This window comes from Lepidochelys kempii, chromosome 9, assembly GCF_965140285.1.
Source record: "Lepidochelys kempii isolate rLepKem1 chromosome 9, rLepKem1.hap1, whole genome shotgun sequence".
Classification (NCBI taxonomy): Eukaryota; Metazoa; Chordata; order Testudines; family Cheloniidae; genus Lepidochelys; species Lepidochelys kempii.
In genome coordinates this window covers 97,116,573-97,138,501 of record NC_136388.1, presented here as the reverse complement: position 1 = coordinate 97,138,501, position 21,929 = coordinate 97,116,573, and the positions used below count along the sequence as shown (strand labels likewise).

Here is a 21,929-nt window from a genome sequence, read left to right as displayed (position 1 = left end):
AGTCTCCGAGTTTTTAAATCCTTCCTTGTTCATTTTATTTTCTAACACTGATTCTCAGAGTTTAATGTGCCCCGTTTAGGCAAATGCCTCCCTGTTTGGTGTGTGTGTGAGAGTGTTTGTGTGTGTGAAACAAAACCCGAAGCAAACGGTATCCTCGGAGCCAGAACCCCGTCTCTCCTCCCCCGAAATCTGCATTAAATCGACTATTTTTCTATTGCAAGCGGGGTTTATTGTTTGTTTGTTTTTTTCTAGATGCAATAATCTAAGACAGAAGTGACTCACTCACCTTCCAACTTTGTGAATGTTCTTGATGGATGTGGAGTGTGAATTTTGATTGGTTTGATGGGAGATGGTGTTACTACTGAGGGAGATTTTATATCGGTGGCTTTTTTTTTTCAAACCTTAAAATAAAGAATGTGAAGTCTTTCCTGGGGCTGATTGGGGGGAAGGATGTGAAAGGGCTGCAGTTATAAAGCGCTGCTTGAAGCAGTCTCTCAATGCGTCTCTGAACTTGATCAGATTTTATGTTTCCTGCAGAGAGACGGCGGCAATCCTGTGAGACTAGCTCAATAGACAGACTTTGGGGCTCAGCAAATCTCAGGATATTACAATTACAGCCATCTTTCTTTCTGCCTTTTATTTCCACTCTTGCTCCCCATAGTTCTTTGCAAATGCTTTCCAGAACAGAAAATGAGCGGATTTATGGGGCTGTCTGCAGCAGATAATTATTTCAAGGCAGAACGTTGCAACTGCAAAATAATAATAAAGTCCATCAATAAATAAATACAATAAAATAAACAAAAAAGGCAACTTTGACTGAGACTTTGGTCCACATCTCTAGAGCAATTTATATATTGATAAAAGCGAATAATTTACACTGTTTGTGGAGCTAAAACCCACGGCATTTAAGCTTAGGAACATGGCGGGATTATGCCCTTTATCTTGTTCAGCCCAAGATTTGAAATAATCTCTATTTTTATTTTATTTCCTTCATCTGCTTGTGGGGAAAAAGAAGCGGTGTGTGGCGGCTAAACCTAAGCGAGGCCCACCAAATTTAGCACCTAAATAGAATCGCTTTAAAGTCGAGGCTGTTCAGTCTCCCCCCTGCCGCCGCCCGCAGGAAGAGAGAGCACGCAAACGTTTGGCGAGCCGCTCTGATTTATGCCGCCTTAATTTTTATTCGTTTTTAAATCTTTTCTTTTTAATGGCACGAGAGATTTACGACTTCCAATCAAGGTGCCGTTTTTCAGCAGCTGGATCGCACCAGCGAAGGGCTACAGCCGCTATCCCGTTGCTCTCTGTGTCTTTTGATCTCTCCTTTGGCCCGTTAGTGGCTCCCCACGCGTTTCTTGGTTTATTTGTTTCTTTAAAAAAACCAAACCAAACCAAACCACCCCCAGCCGGGACGCTTTAAAACGTGGGTGGAAGCAGACCGGGGGGGGACGCACAGAGAGCGGGATGCGCGGGGGGGGGGGACGGGGACTAGTGCATGGGATCCCGGGGACCGAGTGCAAGGAAGAGGGGAAAGGGAGGCAAGCCTGGGACCGGGGAGAAGCCGGGAGCTCCGCCTCGCTCGGGCGGGCGGGCGGGCGGGCCCTTTAATGCGCTCCCGGCCCCAGCCGCTGCCGCGCGCCCCAAGAGCCGGGCAAGCCAACAAAACATGTGGGCTCGCGGGCACCCTTTAACCTCACCTGCGAGTCGCTAAACCCGGGCGGGCCAATCAGCGCGCCGGCCGGGGCGCGAGCGGCCAGAGTCAATGCTGCACGCTGCCACTCACGCGCGGCGCGGCCAATGGGCGGGCCGGCCGGGGGTCAGGTGACGCCGTGCCAGCCGGCTCCCCATTGGCTGGGCGCGGGCTGGCTCCCGAGTTGGTTTATGTGCGGGGAGTGCGCGCGTGAGGGGAGCAGTCCAAGGACGTTGCCGGGCGGGAGCGGAGGGGCCGGACGCGGAGCCGGGCAGCCGGGCTGGGGCGCGCGGCGCTGCCCGGGGCTGGGCGGGGACGGGGGGCGCGGGGCAGCCCCCAGCCGGGCGCGCGTGGGGCGGTGTCGCGCGGGGCTGCGTGGCGCCCGCCCGCGGTGCATGAGCTCGTCCCCCCGCGCCTGGCCCGTTGTGCTGGGGGGGACCCTCCCTCGGGCTCCCGCCCGCCCTCCTCCATGGCCATGCTGCTGGACGGGGGGGCGCAGTTCCCCGCCCTGGGCGTCGGGGGCTTCGGGGCCCCCCGCCACCACGAGGGGCCCAGCCGCGGCGGCGACGCCGCCGCCGCCGGGATGGGGCTGAGCCCCTTCGGGGACGCCTCGCACGCGGCCGCCTTCAAGCTCAGCCCGGCCGCCCACGAGCTCTCGTCCGGGCAGAGCTCGGCCTTCACCCCGCAGGGCTCGGGCTATGCCAACGCGCTGGGCCACCACCACCACCACCACGCCGGCCAGGTGCCCGCCTACGGGGGCGCGGCCGCCGCCTTCAGCTCCACGCGGGACTTTCTCTTCCGCCAGCGGGGCTCCGGCCTCGGGGAGCCCGCCCCCGGGGGCGCCCAGCACGGCATCTTCGGCGGCTCCCCCGGCGGCCTGCACGGGCCGCCGGGCATCGCGGAGAGCCCGGGCTACCTGCTCTTCCCGGGGCTGCACGAGCAGGGCCCCAGCCACGCCTCGCCCGGCGGGCACGTGGAGAACGGGCAGATGCACCTGGGGCTGCGGGGGGATCTCTTCGGCCGGCCCGACCCTTACCGGGCCGTCTCCAGCCCCCGCACGGACCCGTACGCCGGCGCCCAGTTCCACAGCTACAACCCCATGAACATGAATATGGGCATGAACGTGGCGGCCCATCACCACCACCACGGCCCGGGGGCTTTCTTCCGCTACATGCGCCAGCCCGTCAAGCAAGAGCTGTCCTGCAAGTGGGTCGAGGAGAGCCAGATCAACCGCCCCAAAAAGAGCTGCGACCGGACATTCAGCACCATGCACGAACTGGTCACCCATGTGACGATGGAGCATGTCGGGGGGCCGGAGCAGAACAACCACATCTGCTACTGGGAGGAATGTCCGAGGGAAGGCAAGTCCTTCAAGGCGAAATACAAACTGGTGAACCACATTCGGGTTCACACGGGGGAAAAACCGTTCCCTTGCCCGTTCCCAGGCTGCGGGAAAATCTTTGCCAGGTCCGAGAATCTGAAGATCCACAAAAGGACGCACACAGGTAAGGAGGGAGACGAAAAACGGGGTGCATGAATTATGAGACGGTGGGAATTAAAGAACCCCCCCTCAAATCCAAATACTCCCCCCATCGATCCCACCGTGCGAGACCGAAAAGCGGGAATCAAATGCTACTTTCCCCGGTTTGGAGCTAAGTTACAGTTTGTTCGCGGTTCTTTAAAACTTCTCACTCTGCGAGTTTGGGTCGTTTAACATCCGCATGTTCCACGCGCTTGTAAATTTCAGTCCAAGAAGAGCAATCGTTTACTTCTCTATAGTCTAGCTTGACAGAGAGATGATTTTGTCCGATTTTTTTGTTGGCTCGGTTTGGGGGTTTATATGAGGCAAAGAGAAATTGTTTTGTGTGGATTGCTTTACATACGATTTAGCTCTCTGCGTACATTCTGTTAAGGAAACCATACAAATGCTAATTCAATCTAATTTTCGGTTACTTCCGTTCTTTTTTAGTCTTGATTGGCACATCTCCTAATTAAATCAGTGATACTTTTGTCAAAGTATTTTTATTTGGAGCTCTGTCTTCAATTCAGGTCTCCACAAAAGTGAAGTAAAACTAGAAAAGGCAGGAAACCCACACATTTTCCTTCTTGTTGAGCGCATCTTGTAAAACTGTCTGTTGCTCCAGAATTTATCTGGATTTGCGCCCCCCTCCCCTTCCCAACATCAAGTACTGGTAGTCTGCCTTTAACACTTCGCTTAGCACAACCGTTGCATTTGAAAGAGGCAAATTAAAAGTAACAAAGGACGGATTGAATTTAACTGTAACGTAACAAATCCTATTGTCTGATCCTTTTTTGTGTGTATGTGTGTGTGCATACTACCTCAGCCGAGGTGTTTGAGGGGTAAAGCTTGGGAAAGGAGGGGGTTGAAGGGAAATAAAAGTTAAATAATTAAGGGAAAAAGAAATAAGTGTTTGATGCTTGGTGCGTTTCCACTGACATTGAAGGAAAACGGTTTGTGAGACGACGGACGAAAGCCAAGAGAGTCTGTCTTCCACTCTGCAGCAAATTAATTGTTTTAAGTGAGTTGCCAACGTGACCGATCCGCTAGCGGGGAATCAAAGTGAACCTTTCCTCTGTAGCCTCCTTTAACCCTTTCTGAATTTTGCAGGTGAAAAACCTTTTAAGTGTGAATTTGAAGGCTGTGATAGACGTTTTGCGAACAGTAGTGACAGAAAGAAGCACATGCATGTACACACTTCAGACAAACCTTATATCTGTAAAGTGTGTGATAAGTCTTACACGCACCCCAGCTCTCTTAGGAAACACATGAAGGTAATTAACTCTTGATCGCTTTACTGTTACTAAATATCTCGGAGCCCGTTTTCTCTCTCTCTCTCTCTCTCTGTCTGTCTCTCCCCCCCCCCACCTACATTTGAACAATGATCGGTGCTGCTTTGGGATGACACAGTTCACCCATTCGGAAAGATTTATGTTAACAGCATTTTACATTCGTCTCCGATTGATAAAAATGATCAGTAGGACTGTATATTTTCGCTCTTATCTCACAGTTCAGGCTGTAGTTGATAGCTAGGCCCTTTCAGTAATAACAGTCGTTTGGGTAAATTGCATTCTTTCTTTTCTTGTTCCAGAGACCGAATAGAAAAACATGTCCTATAGCTCTTCAGTGAGGGATATGTAGCTACTAACGATTACTGGCGAAAAAAATATTGGCATGTTTTAAAAACTTTGACATCAACAACCAATGCTGAACAGTCGTAAACGATGTGTTCAAGTCAATGCCTGGCATTTCCGCAATCGAACTCTAATAACTAGCTGGCATAAATGGTGGGGAAAAATATTTTCAGATTGTCAGTGAGGAGGGGGGAGGGACAAAACTCGCTTTAAAATTACAATCTCGCAGCTGCATGGATAAGTTTCCCATTCCCCGAATAATTTATGATTTGTTGACTGTATTAGTGTCATCACGTAGGAAGTGTAAATACTTACCTGAGTCATCCTGCGCTGTTCGTCGTGTTCGAACTCTGCTGCTTGGACCGAGGAGTGTCAGTGTGACATGATATTTCTCATATTATACCTGTTCCTTTTAGGTTCACGAATCGCAAGGGTCAGATTCCTCCCCAGCTGCCAGTTCAGGCTACGAATCGTCCACTCCGCCCACTATAAGTTCTGCAAACAGTAAAGACTCTACTAAAAGTCCTCCATCAGCAGTTCAAAGCAACACAAGCCACAACCCCGGACTTCCACCCAATTTTAACGAATGGTACGTCTAAGGACAAAGCAGCCAAGCTTAACTGTAGACTGGACCAAATGAATTCAAAGGAAAACTGAAAATCAATCACACGGAAATGGAGTTTTCAGGCAAACAACCGTACAGGGCTACATCCAGTTCATTGCAATTATCCAGGAAAGGGTTTTTAATTTTTTTGCAAGATCCAGACGCTGGACTAGCATGTCCTTTTCTCAGGATTTTGGATTTTTTTTTGTTTGGTTTCGGCATTTGCAGTAATTTCTTTGATTTTTTTCCCTCTCTTCCCTCTTCCAATCGCCTCCCCTTCTCCCTTCATTTGAACACTGTTTTTTATTTTTTATTATTGTCTCTCTCCTTTTTTGGCTTTTTCTTCCTTCGGTGGGATGCTGACATGAGGATGCAAATTCTCCTTCGCCTTAGTGGTGATTGTTTAAACTCACATTCTTAAACCGTGCCAAAGTCCTGTTATGTCTTGAACCTCTCTCTCTCACTCTCTCTCTCTCAGAGCATTATCCTTGTGAATGTATTCTCGTCTGATGGGTTCGTCCGGTATTTTTCAAGATGAGGCCGTGGTGTTATTCTACCCAGATTGTGACCGTTTAGTAAAACAGTTGCCTTTTTGTAATACCCTTTTTTGTAAATACATATCCATGATGCCATATTTATCGTTTGTAATTTAATTATTGATACGAAGTGCCGGGAACTGAACAATATTTATGGGGGGGGGGGGGGGGGGGAAAGTGTTTTCTAACAAAAAAAAAAAACCCAAAACCCAACAAAAAAACCCAACAAATTACAAAACTCTGTACAGTTTTTGGTTATAACTGCTTTAGCATTAAAAATTTATTGTTTTTGAAAGAACACAATGGAATAGTTTTTGAACCACTGTCTTGTATTTCCTTATTGCTTTGTGAACTACTCTTTACACCCAGCACTGGCCGAGTAACCACATATCAAGGTGTTTGTATCTCATCCCCATCCTTTATAGGAATTGGTTTCCCTATTGCAGGCTAGCAATATACAGTGTTCCTTTCAATAGGGGAATGAGGGTCGTTGTTGTTTTTCCTTGTCTCCGCCCCCACATCCCAGTGGTTTGTTTTCACCTCGAGCTTCATATGTTTGTTCCTGCACTTTCTGCGAGCGAATCAAATATTACTGACCTGTCCTGTGAGTGTCCATGACGTGTCTCTATCTTGCACTTCAAAGAAGAGGAGCTGCATTTCGGCCTCCCAGTGCTGCATCCGTAAACATCAGAAGGTAAATGCAATGAGTTTTAACTTTGTGTGTGGCTCCTTTTTACCCTATGCAGAAAGGCATGCATATGTCTCCATAGATGGATGGATATACACACCCACCTCTCTATCTCTGTATCTCTATCTCTATCTCTATAGCTATATGCTTTTAAGAGGTTTAGCATGAATCTGAAATAGCTGGGTGGTGAGTAAAAGAGCCAGTTCCATCTGTTTACTTCAGATTAAAGTAAGTGCTTCTTAAAAGAATTATAGTTTCTCCGAGTATTAGAAAAGAAAAAAAAAAGTGGATTTGATTGGCTGTATATAACTTAATACACAGTTATCAAAATTATTCTGTATAGCCAACCCTATGATGACTTCAATAGTGTTTCTAGAAAAACACTATAGAAATTCTTTGACGAATATATTTTGCAAACCTAATAAGTTGTTGAGAGATGCTGATGAATTATTTCCATTAAAATCGGTAACATATGAAATACAATTGTCTGGTTTTTTTGTAATAAAATTCTAACCTGGATATTTATTTTCTTTGGCCAAAGGAACATCGTAACTGAGCATAAACACAATTCTAGAAAACTAATATATCTGTTTGATAATTAAATGTTTTTAAAAGATAACCAATATTTAGTCATGTTTAGGAAGATTTATCAGTTTTCACTTTATACATTAAATTTAGGATGGTATGTTTTTATATTTAGTTTTTGGTTTCTAATTTTAGGGTAGTAATGAAGGCAGTGTGTGAACAGGGACTGTATTAAGGAAATGAAAGGCAGGAAATGGGGAAAAGATTGAAGAATTTAAGAGAGAAATGTTAGCCTGATAAATTACTACTGAAAAACAAAAAACAGAAACCAAAACCTTCCCTCCCTCCATACTTCCCCCTCCAAAATATTTAAGATTTTTCATTTGTATCAGAATGATCTCGGTTGATGTAAGCAATTAATGAATCCACCGTTCTGTTTTTTTCTCCCTGAGTTTTGAAAACTTAAAATCTTAGAATATATACACAGACTGGAGTGGACTGCTGTTTCTAATATTCATTTTGCATTTGGACCATCCTGTGCTTTGTTTAACTTTCTCAAAGTTAAAATACAGCCCCGTTCATTTTTAATTAATAAAAGATGCCATCTTTCCAGAAGTATTGGGATTGGAAATTAAAAATAGATTGTATTAGTCTGCCTAAACTTGTGATTAAAATGAACTAATTGTTATATCTTCTCTGCAGGATTTAACAATATACGATGGCTACTGACTAGCACCACTTGGGTACATATATAGAATGGAAGGCAGCATTTGAAGGTGTACACAGTTCAGCTGGAGAAAGCAATTTACTCTGTGGACTGTTTGCGTTTCCCCCCTAGCTCTAAGGATGTGAGTAATTTGATGGGAGCCCTGCTGCACCTTTCATGTCTGGGTTTCCCCCAGACAGTCCCATCTTGAACTTGACACTGGGAAGGGCTGGACTGAGAATACTGTTTGTTTACTTCTTGCTTTAGGATTTCTTTTATTTTAGGCAACTTAGATCAAATGCACAAGTCTTTTTTTTTTTTTTTTTTAAAAAGGAAAAGTTGATCGGAAATAACGCCTGAGACCAAGCAGATCGATGAGGATCTTTGACACGATGCCTGCACTTCCAAAATGAGGACTAGTTCGCCAGTTTCTACAATACTCTTTTCCTTTTCCCACTTGAAAGAATTATCTTTGATTTAAAAAATGTATTTCGATTTCTTCTGTGGAGCTAAATATTTCTTTTGCGATACACAGAGCAGACTTGGACCGCAAGGCAATGGATTGGAAACCCTGCACCACTAAAGTTCTCAGCTTTACACCGAAGCAAGCAGCCCTGTGCCACGCTGCAAAATAAAGAAAAAGCGCAAGGTGAGACGTTTTGTATTGCAACATGCTACTAATAAAATAAGAATGTTGCCCTGTGACAATTAAATGCAGCTTTTTAAATTTTTTTTTTTTTTTTTTTTACATTTTCTCAACCTTTCCCAGTTACATTGAGGTCGCACTAGACAATTCTCCATGTTCATTTTAAAAATGCTCTTTTAACAGTAAGTTAAGGAGTTTTGCGTGTTCACCGTCCTGACACGGGACCTGTAACATAAATCTCTAAATGCAGATTGGCTCGGTTTAACTGAGATGTCCATTCCAGTGCTGTGCAGGAGCCCTAATGTTGGCCATTGGATTTTGGAATAACTTTCGGAGCGTTAAGTAGAGGGGCAGGGTCGCTGGCCCGGGCTGCGGGCTGGCTTTCCGACGTTGCAAATCTTTTAAATGCTGTCAGACGCTTTTTGTTGCAGCTCCGGAAGCATCCCGGTGCTTGTTAAGCTCGCCCTTCCCCGTCTTCCGAGCCTCCGCTTTGAGCCTACGAGCCCCAGGCTCGCTGGGGGAGGAAAGGACTCGGAGCGCCGGGAAGTGTGGGGCTGGAAAGGCGGAGACGCGGCCGCCCGGAGCACACGGGGATATGCCAACAAGTGGTGGGTGTGTCTCGGGGGGCTAAGTCGCTGCCCCCCAGAAGAAAGGGGGGGGAATCGCAAGGGGGCGGCGTTCTCTCTCTAAATCCGTGGGGGAGAGAATCATGCCAAACCGGCCCGGCCCGGAGGATCCCCTGCCTGGAGGCTGCTGGACCCTGGAGGATCGCCCGGCCCGGCTCGGCTTGCTGGCTCGTACTCCAGCCCCGCTGAACCGCCCCCTGGGTGGAGCGCAGCCCCCAGGGCGGGCAGCCCGGATCGGCTCCTATTTTCATTTACACCGAGAGTCACGCTCCGATCCTGTAGCACCAAAGCCCCGGTTTATTTGTCGCCGGGGCTTAACCCTGGCCCGGTGGAGCCGGCCTTTCCGCAGCGAGGCACCGCCGGGGGGGGGGGGGGGGGGGCTGCTGCTGCCACCCGGCCCCAGGGCAAGTGGCTGCAACCCAGCCCTCCTCTTCCCCACCCCATGAGTATGTCGGGGGCGGGGGGCCACTCTGGCTCGGGAACCCGGCTGCTTAGCGAGGGGGGGTATTTGGGGGAGGGGCGCAGGTTTGCAGCTGGCAGCAGCGCCCCCCATCCCCGCCTGCGGGGAGGGGGGGCGGGAGGGGAAGGTCTCCTGGCGCTGCGGGCTGGGGCTGCCCGGAGGGGGACTGGGACCTGCCTGCCCCTCCTTCCCTCCCCTCCCCCCGCCGCTTCCCTTTCAAGCCGCTTTGAAAGCGCCGGCGACCCGCTGTTCCTCCCCTCGGGGCGCCGGCGCAAGGGTTGGGCTGGGGGGAGCCGCATGGCGGCCGGCTGCGTCGGGCCCTGGGGCACCGGCTCCCCGGGGTGTCTGGGGGGGACGGACGGACACGTGGCTGCTTCGCCCCTCCCTGGGCAGGGGAGGCTCTGCGGGAGTGGGGGTCGCCCCGGGCTGCCCCCCCCCCAAAACAGCTGCACCAGCGGGGTAAAGAAAGTGGAAGGAGGCGGGGGTGGAGGCCCCCCCTCAATTGCCCTGGAGCCCCACCCCCTCAATTGCCCTGGAGCGGGCTGGGTGCAGCATGCAGCCTGAGCCGCCTCCATGTGTGTGGGGCAGGCAGCCCGAAGCTGCCCCTTTGCTCCACGGTCCCCCGGGCCATGGGGGTAGCTGCAAAGGGGGCCCGCTCCAGCCAATCGGGGCACAAGCCCTGATGGCAGCTCCCCTGGTTTTTATCCTGCAGTAGGGGCTGGGGGATTTTCCCCCTCTTCCAGGCCCCAGCCTGGGGGCAAAGATCCTCAGCTCTCATTACAAAAAGAAAAGTGAGTTTCTAGCCCTCCTGCTCGCAGAGAAAAGGCTGACGGGGAAGCCAGCGCTCCCCCATGGGCCGGCATGTATCATTTTATTTTTTTTTTAAATTCCTGATTTTATTGTAGTAAATCTGAGGACTTGGGGAAGGGCTGACTCATGACTGTCAAATGCTTGGGGTTGTAGCCACCCTGCTCATGGCCGCGGTCCCTGATCACACCCAAGGTCCCAAGTTAACTTTGCTGGCTTTCCACGGCCAGCATTTTTTATTTTATTTTTTTGCTGGTATGTGGATGTGGGAGGGGTTAAAATGTCCCCTGTACTGTTGGTGCCAGGCTAGTCAGCTTTCAATGCATCATAATTAATAATGGCTCTGCCTTTCTTCTCCAAGTGCATTACCCACGCAGCCTCCCGGCCTTTACAAAGAAAGGGGACTGGCCTGTTTCATGCTGACAGCTCCGACGCAGTTACTGACACTGGACTTGCTTGCAAGAGTCAGCTTAGCAGGATTTTACCCAAACTATACAGACCCCAGGACGTTTTTTTAAAAGCAGTAACAAGGTTTCATTGCATAATAAAGAATCTAAGCAAAAGCAGCTGACCAGCCATCCCCATTCCTCTTCTGCCCTGCTTTATGATCCGTGAATAATCTGGTTCCTTTGCGGGTATGATTGTTTTTGCATATTTGCATACCTTAGGTGCCAGCTTATGAAAATCATGTTTTGTTTAAAGGTTTGTGTATGCCTTAAACCCCGGCTGGTGCTTGAAGGCATGTCAACCAGTTGTGCTCCCATGTCTCAGTACTCCCGCCCCATTAATTAAGTTCCTCTAGTAACTATTTTGGCTATAAAACTCTCTTGTTTCTGGAGCGATGAGTGCCGTCCTATGGTGCACATTGCCGGTCGTCTTCTTTATAATGTTTCTAATCTAAAACCACTGCATATTAGCTCGTGCTCTTTCCACTAGACTGACTCTCCCAACTGCCCCAACACAAGTGCTGTTACTGTGGTCAATCTAATTATGTGGGGAAATGTCTCTGCAGAGATATAGTACTGTTCTCGGAGAGGAACACTTCAGGAGATAGCCTTACATTTTCTGCAGAAAAATAATCTTAAAACTCTGCCTGTAAAAACAAATAATTAGATTCAGACTGGCTAGTCTGCACATCAGTTGAAATAAGACACTTGTTTAACCTTGCTACAACATTAGCATTGGTTAGAAATATAGGCCGTCTCCTGAAAAGGCACACCCCTGTGAACCTTTGCTTATTCATGGCATCAACGCCCATGAGAATACTCCCAAGAGCTTGGAACCTAGTCTAGGCAGATTGGCCTCCAGAAGCTAAGGCTGTCTTCTCTCCAGGCTCTGTGACATCAGTGGGAGCTCTGTATACAGAGTTTAGGGATGTGAGCAGTCTGAAGAATGAGCAGATATATTTTCATAGAATATGAGGGTTGGAAGGGACCTCAGGAGGTCATCTAGTCCAACTCCCTGCTCAAAGCAGGACCAATTCCCTAAATGGCACCAAAACGATTGAACTCCCAACCCTGGGTTTAGCAGACCAATGCCCAATCCACTGAGCTATCCCTCCCTCCACCGTTTTGATTGTGGGATGCTGAGTTTGATGCTCAGTAAACAGGGTATTCTGCTCTTTAGATATTTTTCAAGTACACACATGCTGCTTGGTACCATTGGTTTGTAAGCAAGGAAAGTTTAATAAAAAAAAGCATTTAGCTCAGCGTTTTTGTGTTGCCAGCTTGTTCAGTAGCATCAGCTGTTGAATCGCTAAAACTAGGCTTTGTCATGAGCCAGGTGGGAAGCTCGCCATGCCTGAAGTTGGACAAGTTCTTTTTTGTAGAGCCTGATCACATAGTTTCATTAAAATCTCCTTTGCAAAGACAAAGGCTATGCATGAGAGTAAACCGGGAGCCAGCCCTACATCCTGAGTAACAACAAGAGACACACACCTATCTGGCTATGAGGGAAGTTAAGGACGGTGCGAGGCAGGCTTTAATTGCACAGAAACCCTGAGGATAAATGTGGGTGGTGGCACTGTATATACATTACTTCCCATGTCTTTGGACTTTTTCAGAAGGGCAGAGGCTCCTGGTTTGAATCTGCATTAACTCCAGAGATACAAAATGGCTGTTATGCAGCCATTTTGGATATTTAACATGTAGATAAGGGCCCTGACTCAAAGACCACTGAAGACCGTGGTAGTCTTTCCATTGACTTCAATGGGCTTTGGATCAGGTCCTCACTGCATTTGATTCCTGACACACCCTGCTTCCAGCATGTCTCTTTTTCGGTTACATGGCTGCACCTGGTATGGCAGGAGCAGGAAGGTGAACCAGTCCTCTACAGCCCCATTAGGGTGACCAAGACAGCAAGTGTGAAAAATCAGGACGGGGGTGGGGGGCAATAGGAGCCTATATAAGAAAACAGACTATAAAATCGGGGCATCTGGTCATCCTACACTGTTCCACTGGGCGTAGGATGCCTAGGGCCTTATTCTGCCATGTGTTCTCAACTGCTGTTCATTTCAATGGGAGTTGAGGGAGCTCATGTTGCAGGATGAGCAATGGATGTGCTGCCAGTCCAGGACATGGCTTCTTGCTGGTAGTATTGTGTCAGTAGATATAAACCCTCAATACTTTGGTTCACACACCTTAAGGGCTGTGTGCATTTCTAGCCTACAAGAACTGTTTGCTTTGCAAAATGTTGTAACAATTGCAGAAAGTCCTTGTAGGGGTTGCATAGGGCTAGGGGGTATGTGTGTGAGTGTGTGTGTATTATATATTGCCAGAGCTGGCAATGTTATAATAGTATTTATAGCTATTTTGTATTTTTAACGTCTATACATTTATTTTAAAATGAATCTCACATGAGGATTCTATTATTTGCTCTAATGTTTTCATAAACATTCAATTGATATATGATAAGTAATCAACATGATGCAAAATAAAATAAAAGTCAAAATGTGTCATTTGTTCCTCCCTGTTTCCCCCCTTCATGTTTACTTCTAGTCTTGCAAGAGGTCCATGCAGGGAACTCTCAGTGTTGTCAGTGAGACCAAGGTTTACTCCTGTGACATTTGGTGTTTCAAGCTGGGCACCAGAAAAACGAGCCAAACAAATGAGGATTAAGGTCTTGATCCAGCATCCACTGGAGTCAGTGGAAACCTTTCCATTTATTTCAGTGGGCCCAACTGTTGAGATAACTTTTGCAAACACTAGTTACTATGAATATCCTAATTTCTATGCAGTTTTAATTTATTAAACCTACCATACTCTACTGTAGAGTCCGTGTGATGCTGTTTTTAATCAGGATGACATTGCAATGAAGTCTACATCTATTATAGTCCCAATTTCAGACTAAGACTACTTGATCAACTTTTAAAAACACTGTTAAGGAACTAGAACAACTGTAATACTAAAGTGACTCTGAGCTGCTTATGTTTATTTTACTTAACGTTGAAAGAAAATATATATAGTAAAGAGAACACTTGTTATTGAAAGCTTACCAGCACTTAACTTTTTGTTATTGGTATCCTATTTCTAGGTTTCATTGTTTTATAGTAGAATAATAAATGTATACCTCCAGATTGACAATACATTGTCATTGTGTAAGAATGAAGCCATCACAAATGTCCTGTACAAAGTTAAGAGTTACAGATGCATCAGTGAAACATTTATTGGTTCTGACAATGTTTTCTTTCCTGTAATTTTCTGCTGTTAATCTTGGCCAATCTTTTACATAAAAGCTAATTGTCAGTGTCACAATCTGATGAAATAGCATTCTACAAAAAAAATTGATGCAAAGAAGGGACATTCAAGAAATACTGCATTTCATAAACACAATCGCTAGAGCATCAGGAGAACAAACGGGGTTTTATAAACATAGTTATGAATATTTAAACATGCAAAATGAAAATGTTACTAAATGTCTGGTTTCTATTATCTTTCAATGAACATTTTCAATTCCTGTAAACATTAATAGCTGCGGGCACCATACCATTACACCACAAAAATGATTTATGTGTAATATGAAAGTGTATTAAAATGCACAAGTGGCTCTCCTGTCTTCTAAACTGAAGTGTTCTTGGAGTGGAAACAGAACCTTTTTGCATCTGTCAGCAACTTTGTTATTAAATGATACTAAAATCGAAGCAAAGTATTTGAAAATGTAAGATGACTTCAGTGCGTTTGGGGCTCCTTCCTGTAATCCCTTTTTGGACAAAATTCCCACAGAAGTCAAGATGATAATATTAATTATTATTTATTAATGTTATGTTAAAGTTCCCACAGGTGTGCTAGGTGCTTCATGGCAAACACCAAGTCAGTTCCTTGCACTGAAGAGTTTACATTCTGAATAAGAACAGTTTAGGATCTACAAGAACTTCAGGATGCGGAGCTTAGCGCTTGGTCTGTAGCCCACTAAAGTCAAGAAAAAGACTCCCATTGACGTCAATGTGTTTGAGATCAAGCCTTTAAATGGGAGTGTGTACGGTAGTTTAGATACTGATCCTCTGCATGAGGGTGACAACAGGGAACTCTTTTGTACTCCACTGATTTTAATAGGGTTTTGTGAAGGCACAGCCGTTTGACTGTAGGATCAGGGCTTTAGCGTTATGCAGTTACTTTTGCTATAAGGCATTAAGATAACGTTACACTTTACCGTGCTGCTTATGGTATAAACACAACTTTTTCTTATGCATCGGGAATCTGTCATTTTGCATTCATCACACATTTAAGAGGATGGCTCTGAGCCTACATTCCTGGTGTGCCCTTTGTACTCTCATGTTTCTCCCACGGTTGCTACCATCAGTGGTGCTGCAGTGGTGGTAGCAAAGGTGGTAATTTTTAAGGCAAAGGACCGGATTATCAGTTGCACTAAGGTTGCTTGCTCGGGCAGTGTAAAGGGGCTTTAAAGGGGCCTAAATTACATGTACACTGACTTAAGGACCCTTTGCGCAGCCAGAACAATATAAAGCAACCTTAGTGTAAGTGAAAATCAGGCCCCAAAAAGGCTTCAGTAAAGTCTGGAGCATTACAGGGGTATTTTGGGGGCCTGATTCTCACCTGCCTCTCACCTTACTATTATTATCGACCCTTGGGCAAAGTGGGTGTGAAATGCTCCCACTCTGGTTTGGTATTGTTCGGCATGCGGCTGAGAGTGACTGCAGCAGGGGCAGGGCAATTGAGAATGGAGCCCTGTGTTTCTGTTTGCTGCTTTTGCCTGGGGAACTGTAGACTAAAAGCTTCAACATAAGAACACAAGAGCGGCCATACTGGGTCAGACCAAAGATCCATTTAGCCCAGTATCCTGTCTTCCGACAGTGGCAAATGCCAGGTGCTACCGAGGGAATGAACAGAACAGGTAATCAAGTGATCCATCCCCTGTCGCCCATTCCCAGCCTCTGACAAATAGAGGCTAGGGACACCATCCCTGCCCACCCTGGCTTATAGCCATTGATGGACCTACCCTCGAAGTTACCTAGTTCTTTTTGAATCCTGGTGTCGTCTTAGCCTTCACAACATCCTCTAGCAAGGAGTTCCCCAGGTTGAAGAAGTTCCTGTTGGGAAGGGAAGTTGGAGAGTGCAGCCTGTGGGGTAAGCAAGGGAATCAAGATATAGAGGGATAACATGAAAGAGGGCACAGAGGCAGCTCTAGGAAAGGAGCAATAGAAGAGGCATGGGGTGCAAAAATAGGCCAGGGCCAGTAAAAGGAGACTAGAGGCAAAAGGTGGGAAAGATGTAGGCCTTGGATGTCCTTGAAGGTGTGTATCTAAAGCCAAGTCCTGATCTCCTTACTCAGTGTTTGCACAGTCTTTGCTCAGGAAAAACTCTCACTGGGAATTTGCTTGAATAAGGACCTCAGGATTTGGCCCAGGAACAAGCTTAGATTTCCACTCATACTGCCCAGTTTTAGGGCCCAGCCGGGTAAAGTTCTAGACTGCCATGGCAGTTTGGAGCATTCACTGACTACAGGACCAGGCCTGGCTCGTAGTCGGCCAAGGAAGTTGTCACTTCTTTCTCCACGGTGGGTATTGTGGACCTTTCCACTGACTCCAATCAGTGCTAGATCAGGCCTTGTAAGATCATGGCCTTTCTGAATTTAAAAAGGGGTGTTGGGCTATAACTGGTCCCAGTGGGATGCTCGTGTCAAGCAGAGGTCAGGCAGTCCTTGGCAGGCAGGACAGAATGGAGCTGGCAAGGTTTTTTTTGGCCAGCTGCTGCTTACTCCAATGGCACATGCCATTTTAATGTAGAATGACTTAGATCTGCCATTTTTAGCATATTTGAAAAGCCTCATCACCATTTCGAACAAAGTCCACAGAGTTTTGCTCGGTACGGTACATCCCAGGGATTGGAGAGGAAAATGGAAATTGCTCAAATTATTTTGCCTTGTGTCTGAAAAAAGCCTTCAGATTAGGCCATGTCAGTATAGCCCTTATCAAAATCTATGATAAAAGCTTCTCTTGACTAGTTAAATCTGCACATACAGTCCCATCAGTTTCAGCTAGAGGATTATTTACCATACTCAGCAAAGACTTGCCTCTCCAAAAAATCTTCAGAATATGGTCCAAAGGCCTTGAGATAGATTTTAAAGTCTGTCAATTTGTTAATTCTTAAAGTGGAAGCACAATCCTGTACTTTAGTTGCAAATTGTCTAGTAGAAATTGGTCCTCTCTCACACTCTCTCTCTCTCTCTCTTTTTTTAAGGAAGATCCTGCTAGAAAATGTAAGCTTCTTGTGAAGTGATGGATTCATTTCAAACATCTAGAATTTTTCTTCATTTTTTTAAAAGAAATTCTGTTCTTGCTGTCTTTCTCTGAGATTGTTCAGGTCCATTATACCAATGCCAAAAACAAATATGCCAAAATCCAGATGTGGCTGGTTTTTCCTTCTGAAATATTTATGTAGAATGGGGAAAAATCTGTTATTTTCAGAATTAAAATAACATTCTTCATTTCTACCAAGTAATATCTTTATTTTGTATCAAGTCATCAGAAACATCATCGTACTCAGCAAATTATCTTCAACAGCAACTCCATCAAGAGAATCCTGGAATAATCAGCATGAGGAATGGATGTCACTCTGAGACAGATGCCTACATTTCTGGGTAATATAGTGCCATTTTAATATCTTGCTTTTAATTCAGCTCAGAGAACTGCTTGATGGACAAGGCACTGATGCTCACCAATCTGAATTCAGTTGTTAGCGGTATGTCAGATATTATTGTTCACAGCCAATCGTATAATAGCTGGAGCATCAGCTGCTATTAAGGGTATTATGACCTCTTTGATTCCAGCCCTAAAACGCCTGCTCCCTCCTGTACATTGTGGCCTCTTGTTTGCTTCTGTAGTCACAAGAACAGAAGGTCTTTCGTTAACTTCTGACCATTGACATATTAAATGAAGATACACATTTGAGCAACTTCAGTGATTTCAATTGACTCATCAATTGCCATTACATAGCAGTCATCATGTTTCACTTTGCTAACAAGCTGATCTACCATATCTGATGCCAACAATTTAGTCCTTCAAACAAATGACATGTTTGATGAAAAAAATCTTTTTTAAATTCATTATGCATTTCAGCTTTTGTCTTTCCTTCCAGTACAGCATCTGTTGCAGCAGGGATACATTCCTTGATCTTTTCTGAGTCTGCAATTATTTTTATGCTTGTCCAGTATCCCAGAGATGTGAAACAAAACTGCCTGGCTATACTGTTGCATGCTGAAACTTTACACAGAGATTCAGTTTCATCTCTTGGAACTGACTGCATTAAAGCAGTTTTATCAGTGCATGCGTGTGATGATAAAGCAGCATGAAGGACAACAGTGAACTAAAGCCCCTGTTTCTCCCCACCCCAAAAATAACAATATGCTATCCATCCTTTGTTTTGTTCTTTAGCTATCTGGAGGAGCAGTGTACATTCAATTGAATTACTAACCTTTATCTTTGGCATTTTTGCAATGGTGGAAAATGGTAGAGTTAAGAGTCCTCAGGGGAGTTTTATACCAAATACTCTGTGCAAAGACAAATTAATAGTGATGGCGTGATATATTTTCCCATATAAAACCAACCTAGAAACAAATATAAAACTAAAGTAAAAATGATTTCTGTGGGACCCTGAGCTCTTAGTGTGTGGGTACACCCCTTGTTGCTGGGTGATATTATCCTGCTATGACCCTCAAAATTACTTACATAGACATTGCTAGAGTGCTCCCATGCGGCTCTCAAATGGACTGCTCTTTGCTTTTGCATTCGCCCACATCTCTCATGTCTGGGCTATAGAAATAACTGAGACTGGAAGAAACAACTAGTGTCTTCAGTGCCATGGAGGATTCAGTCAGCTTTACTGTTCCTAACTCTGCTGATTACTGGGGATGAATCAAGGAGCCATTTGGGTCAGATGCTGCCAACTTTGTAGACACGGAGTGTCAAGAAGCTTTTTTGTCAACTTCATATCATTAGTATATTTGTCCTCAAGTTCAAAGCAGTGTTGGCCTCATACTTGTGATGTTTTCTGCCCTTTGCCCTTTTTGTTGACTCATCCCTCTTCCCTTTGAGGTCAACATCAAAATAGAGATGTATGTTTCTTTAGCCTGACCATGGGTCTGACTTTTTAGATCAGGAATCCTATAGTCCATTTGTCTTCCCATCTGTCAGCTGGCATTTGAAGCCAGCTTGTGCCTCTATTCTTTCAGACAAGTGTGAGAATCAGTAGGGTTTTTATAGAGAAGGTTTCAGTCGCTAAAGCATTTGCTAAGATACCACCTATTAAGAGCCCTTGATGGCACCTTGAATAGAGATCAAAAGCAACTGAGTTCACTTCACAACTTTAATTCCATCAGTCAGTTTAGGGCATTGAGGGGGGGCACTGTGGTCTAGTGGTTAGAGCACAATGGGACAGTGAGACTCTGGATTCCATTCCTGACTCTGCCACTGAATGACTTTGGGCAGGGATTGCACCACTGCAAAAACGGGTTTTACTAGCATTGCTTAATTTAATAATTTACAATGCAGTGTGGTTATACATAATGCAGATTATCTTAATATCAACAAGGCCTGGATTCTCTTGGCCCCAGTTCAGCAAAGTGTTTAAGCACATGCTAAAGTCCATCTCCATTCAGCATAGCATTTATGCAAGTGCTTAACTTTAACCAGAGGCTCAACATTCTGTGGTTAAATGCTTTCCTGAATATGGGTGGCCTGCTGAACTGGGAGTCTTTATGTCTCCGTTTCTTCCTCTGTACAATGACAACAGAGCTGTAGGGAGGCTTAATTAATTAACGATTGTAAAAACCCTTGAGATCCTTAGCTAAATGGTACTATCCAGTAAAAAGTATTGCTGTTAATACTACTATTATTACGCAATCATTCATGTTTTATACTTTCCGATACTGCCAATAATAGAGTATGTATATAATGTATGTTTCGCAGCAGGGAGAGTATTAAAGGCAGTGTGGAAAAATCTTATCCTTCAAAAGATTAATTCTGCATTAAGCTGCCCATTCTCTTAAGCATTACTGAGGACCATCAGAAGGGGTAATTTATTTTTCAGAAGTGTTTCTGTTTTAAATGCTTGTAAGACCCTGCTGCGATCCCTTTGAAATTTTGGGGAAGCAATTTCCCTTACATTGTATTTTTGGCATTGTTGTTTGACATTGTATTGTGTGCTAATTGGAGGCGATGACCACACAACTCTTCCCAGCTAACTTCATAAGCGTGAAAGTGAAATGAATGACAGTGCCTAGTTCTGAGTTTATAAGCACTGCGAGAAGGTTCTGATGTGCTAAATCTGAGAATGGGAACAAAGTGTCCCCCTTATATTTCGATGGCATTCAATAGCACGAAATCCAGAGGAGCAGAATGGTAAGTCCTCAGATACATGGTTAATTTTACATAGGTGCTAAAGTTCCATGGACTGCACATGCTTAATGCGTTGCTGAATCAGGGCCTTGCACAGCTCTGGTGGCTTATTCAAGTATATCAGTATTTTGATCGTCCCATTTGGGTGTAAAGTAGCATGTGATTTGAGGTGGTCAAACCTACCCAGTGAATAGTGAATCTCAAGCTTTGAATACGTATAGCTCCAGGTGCAGTAATCCATTGGCTGAGGTATATGTACAAAAACCAGTTATATAATCCTTTTTAATCGCAAACTAATTAATACCAACAGGATTGTTCATGGGAAATTTGAAAAGAGAAAAAAGCGCTAAATCCCTGAGATAAATTATTTTCTACAGATTGTTCACCCTGCATCATTGAGGAATAACTTTATGCACCTGAAATTGACAATTGTCAGGCAGTAGAATAGGAGCGAGTTGGGCAATAATCCCTTTTCTCCTAATACTACTCCTTTTGTCCAAATCATCCCTGTTTTTGGAGCACCAACACCAGAACTGAGCTGAGTGAAGTCCATTTTAGGAGGAAAGCAAACACCTTACTACTTAGTTACACACACAACTGCAGTTCAAGGTCAGGTTATAGATTTTGAAGTATCCCCTGTGATTGGGATTATCAGGTACAATCCAAGCAATAAAAACGCTCTCTCTGTTCATTTTGGATGGATGTTTTATTGGTAGCTGCACCAAAGGCCCTTCATTTGCTGCTGCATTTTGGGGGTGAAGGCTGAGGTGGAATTGGAAAAAGTTGTGGTAAAGTTTTGCGAGTTCTTCTGGGGTTCTTGGATTTTTTCCTGAGGGAACCACATGTTAACAGAGAGTTTGGCTTGTGGATGTTGCCCTTCTCCTTCACAATTGCACAGCCTCCCCTCCCTTCCTAGTCATGATCACATGACTTTACCATTCCTCCTGTTGACACTCTCTGTGTCAGCCATAGCAGCTGATTGCATGGAAAATTAACATTATTTAATGTAATTGTGGTTGTCTTTAATGCAACTCAACACTGGAAACGAGGAGTCGGCATCTTGTGACTAGCCATCTCTCTTGGGACCAAGTGTTCTGAACTCTCCCAGTGTCCCAGAGAATGCAGTTTAGGAACCTGTGCAATTAGCACATTTTGCATTACCTCTCTTTAAAAAGTAACAAAAATCTTTATGCAACTTACACCAGGAGAGTATGGCTATTTGTCTTGCTGCAGTGGCTGGTCCACGAGGAGGTTTCTGGGTCTGCTATTGCCCATACCTTTAGGCTTAAATAGTGCTGGCTTCTACATGTAGTACTGATGGTCCCCAGTTCAATCCTGCAGGTGGCCCAAGCAGGACTGATTACCATTACATAAACATTAGCATTAGATATTTTCTTATATATCATTTTAGGAATGAAGGGAAACTATATTTCTTCGTTTCTACCTTTAAACTCAATGAAGAACTAGCTCTTTGTGTCAAGGTCAAAGGAGGTTATTATAATTGTTTTCTGATTTACTTAAGCAAACTGTGAGAAGCAAGTATGTTTTTTCAAACTTATTTTTCATTCATTATATGGATGCCTACAAATCTGCCATGGTCTTCTTACATTTCTAGCATTCTACAGCAATTTACTCCTGAAGCAA

General features: G+C 45.2%; 1 protein-coding gene and 1 long non-coding RNA gene across 5 annotated transcripts; both read left to right on the top strand.

Annotated features, from left to right (window-relative positions):
- The first annotated feature begins 2,004 nt into the window (after positions 1-2,004).
- On the top strand, positions 2,005-5,628 carry ZIC3 (Zic family zinc finger 3). Its single transcript, XM_073358438.2, has 3 exons — positions 2,005-3,189; positions 4,314-4,477; positions 5,254-5,628. Exons 1-3 carry the CDS (start codon positions 2,154-2,156, stop codon positions 5,434-5,436), a joined length of 1,383 nt encoding a protein of 460 aa, XP_073214539.1. The 5' UTR covers positions 2,005-2,153; the 3' UTR covers positions 5,437-5,628.
- Positions 5,629-6,146: 518 nt separating this feature from the next.
- On the top strand, positions 6,147-21,712 carry LOC144930844 (uncharacterized). 4 transcript variants are annotated; one of them, XR_013636288.1, is made up of 4 exons: positions 6,147-6,671; positions 7,893-8,038; positions 8,230-8,545; positions 17,131-21,712. It is a non-coding gene; the product is annotated as an uncharacterized LOC144930844 (long non-coding RNA). The 4 variants fall into 4 exon arrangements; XR_013636287.1 differs by having other exon boundaries at positions 7,893-8,545; positions 17,135-21,712; XR_013636285.1 differs by having other exon boundaries at positions 7,893-8,545.
- Positions 21,713-21,929: the final 217 nt, after the last annotated feature.

Bases quoted from the DNA above. Each gene is read 5' to 3' on its own strand.
- ZIC3 (XM_073358438.2), top strand. From the start codon at position 2,154: ATGGCCATGCTGCTGGACGGGGGGGCGCAGTTCCCCGCCCTGGGCGTC. The intron at 3,190-4,313 runs GTAAGGAGGGAG...TGAATTTTGCAG, and splicing joins CCACAAAAGGACGCACACAG to GTGAAAAACCTTTTAAGTGT. The intron at 4,478-5,253 runs GTAATTAACTCT...TGTTCCTTTTAG, and splicing joins CTCTTAGGAAACACATGAAG to GTTCACGAATCGCAAGGGTC.